The following is an 18250-nucleotide window of genomic DNA, read 5'->3' on the forward strand; positions in this document are numbered from 1 at the left end:
TTTCATTCGGAATAAAAGATTTATTTTATACAATTAGGGTACCAGTATGATGTAGTCTCATGTTCGATTCTAGGATAGGAATCTTCAATTAATATCTAATTTAAGGCAATGGTAACATTCCAGCTGTCATGATGAGGAATTCTTGTGGTCTAAGAGAATTCTGGTTGCTCAAGAGACCACCTACATTATAGCAACGTATGCTGTTAATCACGTGTACTTTAATAGCAAGCTCATGGAATTCCTCGGAAACTAGGCTCACGTAAGCACTGATCGGTTGTCCACCAACCGTAAATATCGTCGATTATCATAGGCGATTGAGCGACTTCGTGCAATTTTTTACAAAGTTTGCACACGGTATAATGTTCGGGTCTGAGTTCGACATTATAGTAATTTTTCCACTTAAAAAAGTTCAAATATCGCTCCGGGTTCTGGCTGACGACCCAAAGGTAATCGGCCAGTGCCTCAGGACTGGAAAAGTCCTGTATATCAATGTAAGAACCAGGAGGTAACACGCTGGCGTAATCGGCTGCTCCATAGACGACAGGTACAACATTATACCGAAGGAATTTGAAAGCTTTTTCTGTTATGTAGTCTCTGCAGAGAGAATTTTCCATGGCAAGATAAAAGTAATAATCTCTTTCAACCATCTCAAAACAATCAGTTTCCTCTTGATCACACTTAAGGGATCCACAGTCCCCGAAAATGTCTACTGGTATGTGCTGTTTCAAGGCTTGCACGTAGAGTTCCCTTTTACTGGAGGTAAAGCAATTGGACACAAACCAAGAGACCATTTTTGTTTTTCCCTGTACCTTCCGTCGGGTTTCCTCGGGAATGGTACCCTCGGAAACGTTCCTCCATGTAACTGGAATATGAGGAGGAACGTACTCCATTAAGTCGGTCACTTTAACAACACCGTACGGTCTCATCAGCGTCGAGTCTCTTCGATAAGTCATTGTCCAATTGAAGAAGTTTCTGTATATCTGGTTATCCGGGATTGGGTGAAACACCTGAGTCTCCAAATTGAGGAACACGTAGCGCTGATGTGGGGACCTTTGCTGCGGCAAGTCATTAGCCTTGATGTCTAATGCGTGGAAGATGATCATGTCGAAGTCTTGCACGTTCAGAGCTGTCCTGTTGTTCGTAGCAACGCACTTCCACACGGCACACGAGGCGAAGATATCCCCATCCCCAAAATCCATGTTGTCGCTTTCCCACATCTTCGTCCAGTACAAAATCGTCTTGGTGTTTGTCTCGTGGACGGAAGAGGCCGCCCTGTCGACGAGTCGCTCTTCCTGATGATGTGAGAATCTCACCTCCTTATCGCATGACCGTGTCTCGCTAATGTGTCTACCTAATATCCAGAATATAATTACCGGAACTGATATCAGCAGAATCAAAAGGTATAATTTAACGGACACTCTTCGATTCAATGACATGATTTCGCGCACTTGATATTTTTCAAATATTTCAAAAACCGTAATTATTTAGGTTTGAAAAAACTCCAGTCTAGCCACAGCTACTATGTACATTTCATCTACAACACGAGATTTTCAGTGGCATTGCTAGCACTACACCGTGTCAAGCAGTCCAATAATAGGTGGAGAGGACGTCTTAAAAAATTTACATGCAATAAAACAGTACGTGCCGGCAGTGTGTTCCACGTGTAGCGTACTAAAATTGGTTGATACAGGTGTATATGTGTACATTGGAGAACTTGCTGAGATAATTTCCAGCACGTTCGCGTACCCGCCTATCATTTCAAATTGGGCACCTTCTAGCTGATAAGATATCATGCAGGCATGATAATATTAGTAACGGCTGTCAATGACGAATCCCACGTCGTACTATGTATAATAAATCAATTTATGAAGCACAAATGCGTACCAGACCAATTCAGTCAATCTCTACTAAATAACATATAACTTTGCATATGTTTAAAAAATTACGTAGCACAAATTTTTGAAAGGTGGAAGCACCCTACAGTATCAAATTTCTTTGGATATATACAAGGCGATTATACTGATTATCTATCGACAGATTGGTCCGTCATTTGATATACCATAATGATTAATGCGCATGCGCTAAAATTTGAGAGCAATTGTATGTCAGGGTGACCAACAGTCATAAATTCAGATAACAGGTCGCCGTGATGTATGTAACCCCAATAATTTTGATAGCTGTCGATGTCGAACATACTACCGGTGCCAACTGTCAAAAGCTTTGAGGTTACGTTCGTGATGTCTGGTCACCCTGACAAACAACTGTTTACGGATTGTAGCGCATGCGTATTAAACTATAGCAAACGACGGACCATTCTGTCGATAGATAATCACTCTGTATATGGCTGACAATGAATTGATTTCATTCATGTCTCTCGTCTATGCACTTTCAAAACATGGCAAAGTCAGATCCGGTTGTTGAGTAAGTGCGATGCACACATGACATCGAGAAGTATGCAGCACAAGGAAGGATAGGGAGCGTCCGGAAACTACGTAATCGGTTTGAGGGGGGGGAGGGGGGGGAACAGAAATTATGACGTCATATGCGAAAGGCGCTGCGGCTCGGAACTAGTGTGGATCCTATCACAGGTAATAGATAAAGTTTCTGTACTGCATATACTTCCTCTCATTACGCTAATTTTTAAAAATTTTGTGTCGAGAAATTGCATTATATACTTATATAAGAATAGGAAGCGGAGGGTCAAAAACCCTCAAAATCCGATGACGTAACTTATGGACGCTCCCTTATGAGTATATGTCTCACGGAACACAATGCTTACCCCACTACATGCCCAGGCCCTTGCGAGGAGTTGTTTCGACAAATTATGAAGGACCAGACTCGCAGTATTCATCAAGTTTGGTTAAGTTCACTAAGCACGTAAACTCTGCAGAACCGTGGCTAATTGTAAGACAATCAGCCCTACAAGTTTAACGGCCCCAACGCTATTGGGCCGTTGAGACCTAAAGGCGATCAACTTAAGTGCTTTTCTCGACTGGACGAGCTCGAACCACTTCATTATTTACGTCAGTCAAGGACTCACTAAAGCAAAGAGCAAGCGACTGGTACATTCGCCTGGAAAAAAATTGTTCTAGTTAATCTACATTAATCGACAATTCTTATTCAATGTCTCGACTGGTCAGCATGCCTTGATTTCATTTTTATACATATTTCGGACACGTAACGTAGTTTATTATCTACAAATTATTAATCGACGCTCAAAATTGTGGTGTTGTAACAAAAACTATACTCTAGCCTCAGACTTTGATCAGATATACAGATTATGATAGAAATCCAAGTACTTTTTATACGTGAATTTAATTTTCAATTTGAAAACGACCGTTTACTTTACGGTTATCGTGTTACATCCAGCCACGTCTTCAGCTGACGCAAATAAAAAAAAAAAACGAAAAAAAAGTCTTTGCGTAAAGAAAAGTTTACAGGCTTCGCACAAGATTGGCTTTTGATGAGTTTCAGTATGGTCTATGGATCTCAGTTACCTAGAATAAACAAAGCAAAAAAGTTACCCTTCACTTTGCACTCTGTTTTCCGTAAAGTTATAGACTCAGAATCAGTCGTAATAATGTTTCAGATCAATTTAGGCACATTCTTAGTCGCGTAATACAAGTATGAAAGTACAGTAACGGTTACATGTGAAAATCAATTTAATAACTCCTGCACTTCACGATAAGTAGCACTTTATTCAAACACTTGTACAGTTATAATTTTTTTGTTATAGATCACAATAGGACAAGAAAATGAATACATAAGAAGCGTTTTTTAATTGCTCAGTTCATCGACGATGCCTGGATCACTTTAGTGCCGTTGGTGGTTTCAGATAAGCGGCAGCTTCGCACGGAGAATCTTCGCAAGCACTCTTGTCCGTAGTTTTATTTTTCTGCTTCGCACCTCTGGACCGGCACTTATTATGATCTGAATTGTCATCGTCTTCGTGGGGACAGGTTACCTTGCGCCGCTTTTTAGGTGGTTTGTGCCTAACTTTCTTACCGACCTTTGCCAGACACCTTGTCGGCCCTACGTCGATGGCGTTGGCAATTCGGATAGGATTAACAACGAACTCGCTGCATTCGGTAGAAGCGATGGTCAGCGTAAGGACGTGCATAAACTTGAGGAAGCATGTCGTTCTGATGAGATAAATCACGCCACCGCCATACTGGAAAAGTGGTGGACCTGTCGAGTGAACGTCGCACATGTAATATGCGCCGCAGAACTTGAAGACACAAACGCAGGTGCTTTCACACGTCACAACACCGAACGGATGCTCCAAGAACATGTCCTGCAAGGTCGCCCACAGTGAGTTCGACGACTTGAGGTACAGACGACCTGTGACACCGGGCAGCAAGGTACCTTGAAATATCGTCTCTCCGATTTTAACATTTTTCGCCAGATATCGGTCCCAGTTTTCGACGTCCGCGTACTCCGGCCTCTTCGCTTTCAACTCCGCCTCGAGTGTGCTGATCGTGTAATACTTATCCCCGCACATTACTATCGCGTCAAGAGTCTTGGGACTCCAGTACTCCGGTGCGGTGATTCGCGTCATGCCGGCGCAGACGACGTAGCAGGCGTAGGTCTGTTTACCGCGGTGTTCAGCAGGAAAGAGTGCCTGGGTGGGGTGGATCTCACCCCACAGAGAGAACAGCTTGTAAGGTTCTTCGACGTAGAATTGGTGCCAGCGCAACTTTCCCGTAACGACGTTTTCTCGAACCATTTTCTTTCTCGAACTCGGACAACGTATCCACGTAATTTTAAACTGTTTCAACCAGCCGGGATTCTCCGTTTTATCAGTGTCTTCGTTTCCGTCGCACCAGTTCACGGTGTCCAACGGGTCGTATGGACAGGCTTCGATTTGCTTCTGCACGATCGGGCGCATCATCGGTTTCGGTGCTTGGCGCTCGAGCAGCTTGGTGTTTATCAACTCATACTTGTTATATATAACTTGGAATATCTGAACGGTAAATACGTCTTGCTTGGGCTCATCTTTCGCTGGCTCTCCTTTCTCTCCATTGTCAACATTGCCTTCCTCGCCTGTTTTATCCTCGCCAGCTGGTCCACTGTCAGTGTTTTTCACATCAGGTTTTGGTGTTTCGTAAACGTATGCCCTCAGCAATAGAATCATCAAGTGTCTTCTCAGAGCGTCCCGACTGCAAAACTTGACGATAGAAGCATACCCGGTGTCATCCCAAAATCCAGTATCATCGCAGCGGTAAGGATTGTACAAATACCAGAACAAACCTTCTTTCCAGAATGCAAGGCAATACCTAGATGTCCTGAAAATGCAGTTCTGATACTGAAAAGGCAACTTGTCAAACCATTTTTCAATTTCCTTTGTCCCCTTGTGAACCGGAGCTGTCTGTTGGTCTCGCGTTTTTTCAACTCCAATTTTACTCTCCACCTTGACAAAATCTTTTCGCTCAATTTCAGTCAGACGACCATGGTTGGATTCGACGTAATCCCAATCAACGTCACTGACCCGTGGAATATCCTTCATCTCTTGGACTAATTCGATCCCAATGCAGTACGTGTAATTGTAAACGGCAACCTCGTCCAGTTTCTGTATTCCAACGTGTTTCACGTTGATGTTACCCATGTGTGTAAAGAGGCTCCATCCTCTGTCGTAAATGTAATCAATGTTACCACTCCAAGCATACTTGTATCTCAACTGCGTTTTCACTAGAAGAGCAACAACTGCCTGGTAAAAACACCACTTCCAAGTCTTCTCGCGTACTCTCAGCACATCCAACTCTGGCAGATGCATGCCTTTCAGACCGCGTAGACAAATGTTTGCGTAAATTCTGTTGCCTTTTTTCTTCGAGACAATTTCAGTCAAGATGTAATCCCCGCTGACCAAACCGCGATTAGGACCAACGGCTCGATCAACCATTGGAGGATTCGCTCTCGGTGATGGACACGTCGGTGGGATTCTGGCATGCCAAAGTTCCTTGTGAGTGGCAAAGTCATCCTTCGTTTCAGGGGACGCATTGTCTTCCGGGTTCGACTCAACACACGGTTCTCCAAACTTCCTTTTCTTTTTCGATGGGTCAGGTTTTGAGGCCGGCTTTTTACATGGCCAAACACCCGGCCAGCGGCCACTATCCGTTTTTGACACTAACGGTGCTTCGTCAGGAATGAAGCAGCTCATGTCAACCTACAGTTTAGGACGTTCATTGTGAAGCCATCCGAAAAGGTAATCAGAAACCTTCTGTCTATCCGAAAGTGATTCCAAGGTTACTTACTGGAGGATTGTCCCGCATTCTGTCCCATACTTGGACATTTTCTTCGGGCTTCAATCGGTTTGGAAGTTTTGTTCTCTGACCTTGATTGAACATGTTTATTGGGTATCCTTTAGGGATGAATTCCTCTTCTAATTCCACAAAAGGTAGGTCAGGTAGATCCGCAGGTTGCCTCAAGTGTAGTTTGTCCTTAGCTTCCAATTCTTTTTCTTTTCTCATATAACTGTGCAATTTAACATTGCCGTGATGAATTTATATATCTTTTCTCATCTGACATCTCGCAGTTTAAATGAAACGGTACGTAAGAAATAGTAGCTAACAAAAACATATATTGGAGTATGAAATGATATTTCAAGCTGGTGAAATTGGTCAATACGTACGTATTTATGTACACTCTCCATAAATCGTCATCGGGTTCCTTAATTTTTTCCTCCGTCTTTTCGGCATTTTCGTCTTTCTCTGTGTCGCTCATCTTCACTTTGTACACATTGACGTTAAATCAAGAATAAATATTATACAGTGACTAGAAAAGTTCGAGGTTATCCTCAAGAATCCAACTGACTATTAATTGTCATTCAATTCTAATCAGACGGAGCTGTCAATACTCAACTCCGAACTGGATGAAGCTTGTTATTTCGGAGTGAAAGTATCACTTGTAAATTTGTGGATGGAAATAAAGTGTGCCAAAGAAATAAATGTCGCGTCCGAGAAACGTCGCGGACACGGAAATACAAGCCACGGAAATCGTGTGACTTGTGAAAACGAAGACAAACGATAGTAAGACAAAGGAACGGCCATGTTTTGAACCCCATGCCAGAAGTAATGTTGTTAGTAAGTATTGTTAATAGTGAATATTTCAGCAAATCGAACGCAGCTGAATATTCAACGTTATTCAATACTATGAAACTTTTACAGAGTACTTGCTTGTGAAGTGAGAATAATTAAGGTCGCGCGGGCTTAGCGTGGAAAATAAGTTAACCAACACTCGTTTGACTCGAGTATATACTACGTTTCGTTATGTGATTTTGTAATTATTTTCCTCCTCACTCAACGAAGCCCCACAGCGAAGGCAATCTCGCCCGAAGCCATTTCTCGACGCAAGATTTTCAAAGTGTTTATAAAATTACCGCGATACAAGGTAGAAGTAACTTGAAACCCTACGACGCCGCGCATATTGAGATCATTTGGATTTTACTCCCGCGCGTGGAGCGGCGGTTAGAAAAGCAGGGAATAAACGTACCTGCAGGGGGAACCTTTTTCGCGCCGAAGTCTTAGCGTCAATTCGCTAACCCTTTTAGTGCTCTCTCTCGAATCCCAAACCGTCCAGGGGACGTTAATGTTTTCTATACACAAATGCAGGGTGCACGATGGCTGCGAAAGCCGTCTCAGCGTAAAAAACATTCTTCGAAACCTATTCCTTCATTAGGTTTATACATCGCGCGTAATACTAAAAGCTAAAACGTTTTCAGGTATAAATGAAATGCAAAATTTCATCAACGTTTTTATTAACTTTTAATTACAACCGTCGCGATCGTCGATGCAGGAAGCTTCGGCTTGTAATAATTCGTGCAGTCAATTTTAAAAGTGCCATGTCGCTGCTTCGGTCAGCTTCAATACTTGCGGGTCGATTGATCAAACAGGTTTCTGATTTTGTTTCGATCGAATCCGAGACCCGATTAAAGAGAAACGAGAAATCCGTTTTCAATCTTTACGCTCCACGCCTCCCCAGGCTCTCACGAATATCCCCCGGGAATCCGAACAGGGATACGTACAACGTTGAGCCCGGAGTGGTGGCTGAGTTTCTAACAAAGTTTGTCTAAGTCAAGCGTAGCGGGCAAGTCGAACCGAGGAAAGCGAAGATCAAGACAATTCGCGATGAAAATTTAATGAAATAGGTACAACCTTAGTTCCCGATCCGCAAACTCTGGGAACCCGGTTTCACCGCCAACTGGTGCACTTGCGATTACGCTCCTTCGGTAAACCTGGGAAATCCTTACAACTGGAGACCCACAGGGTTCCGATACCTCCCCTCTGTATGCCTGTGGGATTTTTTTTACATTCCCGTGCTCTCTGACAATAATTAAGCACCGTCTGTTACCCGTAATGCCTGTGAACTGACACAAATGTGAATTATATTTTGCGACTACAGCGTGCAGGATTCGTTTCGGCTTACGAGAGGGGTTGGGGAGGAGGGGTTGTATTGCGGTGGGGGATCAGAATCGCAAAACAAACAGTACATTACACGCAATAACGCACAACAGTAGCCGGCGGGCATCAGGGATATAATATTTCCATCGCTGTATGTGCAGCTCAATCCAATTAATTCTATTTTAATCACCGCATCACGATGCATTTATTTTTATTTTTTTCAATAATCAGGCTAATAATGAGTATAAAATCATTTGTGATTACTAACGAATTCGATTTGATAGTTTGTAATGTTAGGAGCGATAGTGGTAACTAGAAAAATAAATATCGAAAATGCTTGTCACGTTATACCATACAAAAACAGGCTGTGATTATACTCCGTTTATAGAAGAAATATGTTGCACAATATACCGTTTAGGATTTGCAATTGTATCATCGGTTCTATACCGAAAAATTCCCGAGGGACGAGGTTTCAGATTTTCTCGAAATGTGTAAATGAACACGAGAAATTAAAGTCGGCGTTCACCATCGAGTAAACAGAATATATTACTATTCTCTTCCAGAAACGAGATGGGGAAATAATGATCACAGGAAATGCGCAAGTATTTAATTCAATGTCGGTATACGCGTTAAGCGAATCTCATTACGGATAAAAATGTAGCACCGCGTTATATACGTGATATATATAATTTTCCAACGATACAAATCCTACTGACCTCGGAACTCGAAAGAGCCGGTAAGGGGTTTAAAAAAGAACAACACGAGGTGTCCCGGGGCGTATCTTTTAATTATCCGCGATGGTAAATTCTTTATCCTCCTGGAACAGTGTGCGCGGCAATGTTTTCAGAACAAACAGTTTCCATGTTGATACGCTGTAATAGAATAATCTGACGACTGATTCCAGGGTTATTATATAGCCCAAGGGGCTCACACTGTGTATAGCTGGGGAACGAAACCTGCAGAATCCGTAAAATCTCGTCGCCCACGACGCTTCCATAGGTACGTATTGATTACGAACTGACAATGAGATCATACCAACTTGACCGCAAGCTCTGCTCTCTGGTTCGCAATATCAGTCGCATATTTTTTACGCAGTCGATCAAAAGTTTAATTTTGCCAAATCGGCTGGGATCGGATCGAGTTTAAAGACTTTTTAACAGCTGCATTTAAGTGGCTGCCCAATTGTCGTCGGGGAAGGTCTTTCATAAGTGGGTATAAAAAAATCATCCGCGTCGAAATTTTTGGTTGTGAATCACCTCGAATAAATGATTGAAATATGAAATTCCAAGCCTTGGCGTTTACTCATTTTATTACATTTTTCTCCGATACCGGAATCCAACCGAATATCACCCCTCGCGCCTTACGTCAGGATCACCTTTTCACTATCGAATAGTAGGTAAATGAAAATGAGACGAGGTACTTTCACCAAAGTATTTGCGAAAACCAATGATCCAAAGACGTTGAAAAGTTTTTTCGAAAAAAAAACAAATTATCGGCACGCTACAACGCGACAAGACACCGTCGAGTGTTGGAGAAATAGATTTGCAGACGCAGTTTCCCTCCCGAGGCAAACCGTGACGTTATACGTAAACGAGGTTGAAGGTTGCGCCTGCAGACAGGGTCACCTGCTGTGGAATACGACTTGCGTTGCTAAGGGAGTAGCGAAAACCCATCTGCGTGGAAAACAAGACAGAATCAAAAGCTTTTTTGTTGCCACTGTGCTTCGGTTAACAAGCGCGTGCCCCTTTCTTCTGTCTTTATGCTACGTATTCGTCCGCCTGATTCCCCCTCCAACAATGAGATACATTACCTGCCGCGATTCTTATTATTTGCTCTTTCAAGTAGAGAGGAGCACGCCCCGGGTAACGAGACGACGTCTGCTCAAAGGAGACGAAAAGGTACCTGACTTACGCCCGAAACTTATATTCCGTAGGATTCTTCAGCTTCTCGGTTTTCGTCGAAGTTCCAACTACCTGAAAAACTGTACGTATGCAATGGTCATCAGTAACCGTCGTAAAGCTGATAATGTCATTAAATACATTCTAGTGTCAGTCAAGATTTCACTTGAATTCTTATAATGCAGAATTGGTAACATTCTGGGATTCAATATTTTGTGGATTCGTAATCAAAGAATGTCTCTGAATCTTACGACTAATTCTCAAAATTTTTCCACCTCGTTAGCATATCTATATGTGGAAGGAAGGTGAGCTGTGTATAACAGGGACATTGCTTCTGGTAATATTTGAACACATACATGCAGGAAATATATATGTCTTAACAACCCTACGCGATGCTCGTAGAGAAAACTGGCGATTCCTCAGAGCCCAACAGAGTTGAATTTATGGTGCAAATGGATAGAGAACAGTCGCCGGTTTGAAAACTAGTTTCTTTTACGGTGAAACGTTCTTGTTAATAAAAGAGGAAACGCCGGGTTCAAACTAAGACATTCAAAATCGGCAGGTAGGTATTAATGTTCCGACCGAAATCCGTAAAGAAACATTTGCTTTCATGTTTTCACGCCCAGAACTGCGTACTAACAAGATTGGGCATTAAAGGTGGACAGTGGTAAGCGGCAAGCGGTTGTGGAAATGTTCGTATTCGTAACCGTTTGCCTGTGTGCAAAGTAACATCCTGTATATGTACATAGAAGTATCGAATTATGACCGGCTGGCATAAGGAGTCGTCCAAGTGGGTAATATCCGAGACTTTGTGAGCTGCGGTGTAACGCGATAGTTTATGTAGAACTTGACTGGACATTGGGCTGTCGGAGATTATCCCCCAGGTGCTCGGACAATGCTCTCCTCGCTTATCGACGGATGCCAAAATCCTCGGGACTTCCTCGTCTGCAAGGCGCGGTTAAGACTCTTCTGGGTCAATGGTTATCTGAAACAAGTGACCAATACCGTTTTTTCCTTCGTTCTTTTTGCCTCGACACCTTCGATGTCCGACGCAGCTGTAACGTGCAATAATTCAATATCGCGTTCGTAAAAGTGATCGATTACGTATTTTATTCGTTCACTGTGTTAACTTGCAATTCAGAACGTGTAAGTAACTACATGTAATACGTCTACAATGTCTGTTGACGAAAAGACGCGAGAATTGGATTCCACTGTTGGATGTATGGGTAAAAGGTGTTTCTCTGCAAATGGTGGAAGATAGTCGTAGGCGCACCTTTATGTCAATGCGTTTGTAAACCTGAAGACAGACAACCCTTTCGAAATGAAGCTGCTTAGGCAGAGAGTTACCACCGAATAATCATCACGACATTTTTAGGTCAAAAGATGGCTGGGCGGTGTGTTGGCAGTGTTAGGGTAATGTTTGCCAGTCTTGTTGCCTGGTATTTTTCAAGGATTTTCGACTTAAATTAACTCTTACTTAACTTAGATCGCGCAGAAAATCCTACTACGAGTAGATATAATAGTTCAATACTGCTGATGGCAGGTTTGTTAAGTTGCAACGCATAATACTATCGATTGCACCTAAATACTGGATCTTTCTATAATATATTTATTATACTGTAGATACGCTGCATCTCCGTTCTGTCATTCTTTCTTTGCTACGTCAGGCGCCAATGGTTTGGCAAGGTTACACCTTGCAAATAAGCGTGTCATTGTGTAAACATTTTCTTTTCTCCGTATCTAACGCCAGAAAATTTTCATCTTAATCTTCAGGTAGAACTTTTCAATTTTAACCGCACAGATTCAGGTTAACAAGCTACTAAGCTTCCCCTACTATAAACGATCGAAATAAAACATTTACATAGGGTACGGGAAGAATATAAAAATAACTTCGATCACGCAAAATTTGTGCAAAAATTTAACAGATAACACTTTGTACTTTGCTTTTCTGTAGCCATATTTTGTTTTGCTTTGCTCGAGTTTATTGTTTCTCTATTTCTCCTACTTTGACTAGATTTTGGTTGGTTTCAGTCAGTTTGAGGATTTTCGATTGTATTTTATTTTCTAGGGTTGGATTTTCACCTTTCTTCTCTTTCAAATTTTGGTATTGTAATTGTTGCACTTGTTTTGGACAGGCAAATCTTCGCTACCCAATATTGACATGGACGTTAACAAAGACAACAAATAATAAACAGCAACTGCAGGTTTTCACAGGTGTTGAAAATTTGCTTCATAACCGAAGACCAATTTCATGGCTCTTCGTCGAATTTGCCTTTACAGCTGATACGAGACACGGTATCAAGGATCCTGATTATTTCACCATCTTCTTCAAAAGGTAAATGAATAAGAATTCAATATCACTAAAAAAAAAGAAACTTCCCCTGAGGGGTTCCAATCCTTAAAAGACATTCCATTTGCACGAATCGTTGCCCGAACATTGCAGAAAATTTAATACACCATTCATTTGATCGTAGTGTGGCAATTAAGAAGACGAAGTACGACGAACGGAACGTTACACGTAATTTTTGGACAAAGTTTTAAGATTCAATTAAGGGCAACCAAGCCCAAAAAAGGAAGAGAGTAGTAGTCACTTAGGAGGCGTAGCTTTTTAATGGATTCATTACCGGTGGGCACGTCTTCATTGTCTCTCCTAAGATGGTGTAATTATAGAAGCGACAGCTCTCTAATAATAATTATCGGTTCCATAAAAGTAAAGAAGCGAAACACACCCTGGACGGCGTCCGGGATAACTCGTAGACAATGCGAACCAACGCCGCAAGGCAATCGCAAGGCGAAACGTGGCACGCGACATTCGTGGCAAATAATAAACCGCGGTAAAATCGCTGAAGTCAATCCATTCGGAGGCAATGAGTCTTTTATGCGTCGCACGGCGGTTAATTCAACTCACAATGGGGGCTCGTCGGTTTCTCGCGGGGAAGTTCGGGGGTGTCGGAGGGATATTCAAGGATCGCGTTCTAGTACATTAGGGAGTTTGCGGGCGTCACCGTGTAAGGACCCCGTGTTGTGGAGATAATTGAGCCGTCAGCTGCAAAAGCTCTGGGCGCCATGATAGCCCTTAGCGGTGTTGTGCTTCGGCCTCGATTTCACCGACCGGGGACTCTCCGGGAGTGCTCCACGCACCCCGGCCATGTATGCGTGCACACCAACGTTTCTCTATCCTCGACAGCCACGAGGCGGCCTTACGCGATGCTCATATTACCCCGGAATGTACCACCACTATACCCACCCCGAGGATGCATTGTGATGTTAAGTGAAGACATTTTATCCGCACCCCCCCCCAGGATACGCCGATAGATGTTCCCTTTCGACCCCGAAAATTCAAAAACTGCGACTCGACACTCGATGTGACCAGTTGGTAATAGGTACTTGCACTGTTCTCCTTGATATTGTGACGCGTTTAGTTTCCGGTTAAAAACATAATGCGAGTTCAATTCCGTACGAGTCATGTGATAATGACTGGCGATGCAGCTGACGCGAGAATATAAGACGCATTTTCACATAATTCGTACGGAATCGAAGTCGCATTTTCTTTTGGAGACCGAAAAGAAGTTAGCCGTAAGGTTCAGGCAATATGTATTCCGAAATATATGCTATCCATGGGTAGACGAAGTACGAGAAGCGTGGTGAAAATAAAGACGGGCGGAGTGTGAGGTCAGACGTAATATGGAGGGATTGAGGATGTTCGGAGGTGAAAATCTTCCTTCGAGAATTACAAACTAGCGCCTGGAATGAGATTTCGCAAACATCAACGCGTACCGCGACCCGCAGAGACGGGCGGAACCAGAACCTTTGGTGCATACTTGACACGAGATCAAGTAATGCAAGGCGATGCGTGAAATCCAGCTGAGCCGGAGGCCGCACGCGGGGGTTCCCGTGGGGATGGATGAAGGTAAGGGGAGAAACGAGCACCATCCTCGACCACGGACTAAAAACCCCAACTTTACAAACCTCTCGGATTCCTGGCGATGCAGAAGCGAGAGTTCACCATGCCGAGAGTAACGCGAGGATCTTGATTCTTGCGTATTGTATATAATATCGTGGATGGAAATTTTTAATACCTCACACGTGCATGCCGGGGCGGAAATAAGCGAGTACCGGATGTGCGGGGGTGAATTTTCGCGTCAGCTGGCTGTGTTTGGAGAAATCGGCTCCCTTCCGTTTGTCTTTGAGTTATGCACGAGGTGCGAGGTGGGCAGTGTTTTGACTTGTGATTTCTCGAGAATCGGTCGGCTCGGTTTTATGATTGCTACGTAATAAATTTAATTCCCGAACAAGCACGACGCTTTATTTATCAACTCGGCGTTTTCGAGATGTTTGACGGTGTTTCAACTTTTATACCTTTTCCATTCAACTTCAACCCTCGTAGAAGAGTACCCGGTGAATTCCGGCGAGAAAAAGATTAAGGTCCTCGGTCCTAATCGCTGACGGTGTTTTAATTGTTTACAGAGGCTTTTATTGTAGCCGTAAAAATTACCGTTTCCCTTTCCAACTGCCCCGTGGCCCGGGATATTTTCCGATACCCAGAGAACCGGTTAAATTCCGCGAAATGAAACATGCCGCAACACGTTACTGCGACGTACCAGCAACGCTAAATTTCACATCGAACAAAGCAGTTCTCAATTTTTTAACTACTGGATAACTACTCTGACCTCAATAAACGGCGTCTTCCGCGATTTTACCCGACCGGAATTCCAAATCATTTTCAATGACACTGGTATGACAGACGTAGCGTCCGTTGAACGGAATATGGCGGCTGCACAAAGCGTCAGACATAAAAGCTGCAGTAATGCGGTCCGATTATCCATCGCTAAGCACGGATATCTCGGTCCCAAGGGAGGTTAGTGTTCACCCTGCATCCAGGTAAGCTAGGCGCTTGACGACGGCCGTGGTGGGGTGCGAACCAGGCACGGTGAGGGATGTTGGCCCCGCCTTCTACCCTCGAATTGCGACCAATGGGTCCGAGGCTGCAGGGAGGGTGAAGCGGTGAACTGTTGGAACGGTAGAGATTGCGTCCGGGCGTGAAGAGGAAAGATTCGAAAATTTTGCACGAAAATTCGTCAAATCTGATCAGGCTTTATAAGGAGATATGAAAGGCCGATCGTTAGCTCAGATTTTTATTTCAAACAGAAATATGGTCGACGAGGTGCATAGTGATAACTGGCGCAATCTGAATGGATTAAATGCAAGATAATCAAATCCTACTTTTTTCTCGTCGCGTATATGGTATTCCTTACCATGAAGACGTTGGGTTTAACGTATAGATACACCGAATGTTCAACAAAGCATTGGAAACCGTCACTTTGATGTTAGTGAACTCTTAGACCATTGCGTCTTCTGTGATTATTGAATGGCATATTTCGGAACGGACAAACTTTTGAGTATATTGGAACAAAGTCGCAACAGCGATTTCGAAGTGAAATATCTGGGACTGATATCTGCTTCTCAGTTCATCGCGGGAATTCTTCCAACCCACGATAAATCCCCGATTGTTTTATTCCACTGTGCCAATTACATTGAAGAGCATTGAAACCAATTGGAGAACCTCGTTAGCCATAATTATTTTGCTCGGAGAACAATCGGTCTCTCTGTAAGTTGATGTGAGAAATTGAACTAGAGATTGACGAGTGCGTTTCTTAGCAATACCAAATGAAAATTATTTCGGAGTGCTTTATGCAAAATGCAGACAGATCTCAGGCAGCGTGAAGAGATAATTATAAGCAACGAGTGTAAAGAGGGAACGAATTACTTTAATCATCAAGTATTTCGTCGGCTTAGGTGCGCGACAAGCCTCGGCGAATCTTCAACCCTCGGGGTCAGTACTAATGGGAGCAGATCAAACGGTATAATATAACGCACCGAATGGAGACACCTGTCAGTTTAAATGTAATCGTAGAAATCAAAGAGATATCCGGCTTGGGGGCAGCGGGTCGAAAACTCTCCCAGGTGTAGAATGATCCGGTGAGATATTCGGCGGAGGGTGTTACCATGCAGGAAGCCATTTCGAGATACCAACTTGATTAACTTCCCCGCGTATGTCTGAACCACCTTTCAAAGTGAATATATGAACACATGTGAGCAGGTTTACGCGTGTCGACTGTCTGTGGGATTCTCCATTATCACCAATCGTATGCTTAAATAAGCTAATCGCTTAAGCGTAATTCTATAGCTTCCCATTCGTCGTCAGGAGTAATTTTGGATGTTGGATGTACACGGAAAGAATGAATCTTAGATTGTCACGAAGGAATTGTAAGTAGAACGAGTTAAAAGAACAATTTCTGCATCGCTAATTACGAGGTTACGTAATTTATTCTTGTCCAACAGTTGAATAAATGGAATGAGTTTAGAACGCCACCTTTTACCAAGGTCCAGGTGATGCATGGCGAGCAAATACTTTAACGTCGTGAATGCAGCCGCACGTACGCCGGATATTGTGTAAATAACGCGTACGCTGCCCAGGTCCACGTCCTCTTCAAATATTTTCAACTCGATGTCAATTGCCTGGTTTTGAAGAAAGGCAGTACGGTTGCAGTTGCATCGTGAAACCGTTCGGCAAACATATTTTTTACAATCGACTAAAAATCTGAATAACAAATGAATCCAATAATTCCTCCACGTGCAGTGTTTAGTCAAATTTCTATTTCAGGATATACATTGCCGAGCGGATCGAAATATCACCTCCAACTGTGTCTGTCGTAGTAATACCATTGGGTTGTAGAAATGCCTGACAGGTTAATTTTTAATTAGAAGTATCGATGACGTTTCAACGATGTGAATACTAAGTGCAATTCACATCTGACAAGATTATTTTTTTTTCTAGAGTGCAGCAGTCGAGTATAATAGATACCTATCGTTGAAACTACCCTTGCGTAATGTTGTAATTGGGGTCGTTCGTCTGGGTGGTTGGGATTGGGTGAAGCCCTAAGCTGACTCTAAAACAACAATCTATGGGTGAGGTAGGTATGAATGGAGGAGATGCAGCCCTTCCAGAGAGATGAGGCAGATGATGAAGTAATCGACTAATTATTAGATATCGGAACTGTCACACGAATGGCTTCCCCAATTCAGTAGCAAAGAAAATGATTGCCAATCGAATTCTGGTACTCGGATAACTTTTATCCTGACGCTCGGAAATTTCGGTGGGTTTATTTTTCATCAAAAAAAAAAAAAAAAAAAACAAAAAAAAACAGTTTAAGAACAAAAAAAAATGTACTAATCTCTCGACAATACGTTATTACCGTAATTTAGAACTTTGGCGAAAAGGCGATGGCTTACCACTCTCCCTGATTGTAAATGTAATGAGATTGTAAAATAGGCATCAAGGTAAAGAGCAGCTCCCTGTCTAAGGACAGATAGATTCTCGTTATAGAAGCACCATTAACCCTGGATTACACCGTTGCACTGTTTGCAGAGCCCCAAGGCATGTCCTGATGCAGGAACCCTCCCTTGCGTCATAAGCCAACCTATTTGGTTGGTCCGCCTGTGGCAGAGTCCCCGCGTTTTCGCGACTATCCCCTTAAAATATCACTTCGCTTCGTTAAATAGCGTGGGATGACGGGAGGAGCTGCACCCAATACCATTACCGTGGCTAATAGCGGATCATATTAGAATAATACCCGTTGATGAATTCGAGTGAGAAACTCGGGGCTGTTTTTACAATTAAACCAATATTCGTCTCTCTCTCTCTCTCTATCTCTCTCTCTCTCTCTCACTCTCTCTCTCTCTCTCTGCGCTACAATTGTCAGCCTTCGACCTCGTAAAATCGTAGTCATCATTCGTCGGAATCGTCCGTAGTAATATTAGCAATAATATCATGATGTTGGAACGTTGTCCTCCCTCAAAGATCCGCAGGTTCTCATATTATACGTTAATGTACTATAAGACTCGGTTAATTTCTCTTTCGTTTCTAACGAACGTTACGGTGCACCTTTGGGCATA

The 18250-nt window shown here is 43.0% G+C and overlaps 1 protein-coding gene across 1 annotated transcript; it reads right to left on the reverse strand.

Annotated features, from left to right (window-relative positions):
• Positions 1-16: 16 nt before the first annotated feature.
• Positions 17-1695, reverse strand: LOC124177981 (alpha-(1,3)-fucosyltransferase C-like). Its single transcript, XM_046560997.1, has one exon. It carries the CDS (start codon positions 1434-1436, stop codon positions 231-233), a length of 1206 nt encoding a protein of 401 aa, XP_046416953.1. The 5' UTR covers positions 1437-1695; the 3' UTR covers positions 17-230.
• Between the last annotated feature and the right edge of the window lie 16555 nt (positions 1696-18250).

This window comes from Neodiprion fabricii, chromosome 3, assembly GCF_021155785.1.
Source record: "Neodiprion fabricii isolate iyNeoFabr1 chromosome 3, iyNeoFabr1.1, whole genome shotgun sequence".
Lineage (NCBI taxonomy): Eukaryota > Metazoa > Arthropoda > Insecta > Hymenoptera > Diprionidae > Neodiprion > Neodiprion fabricii.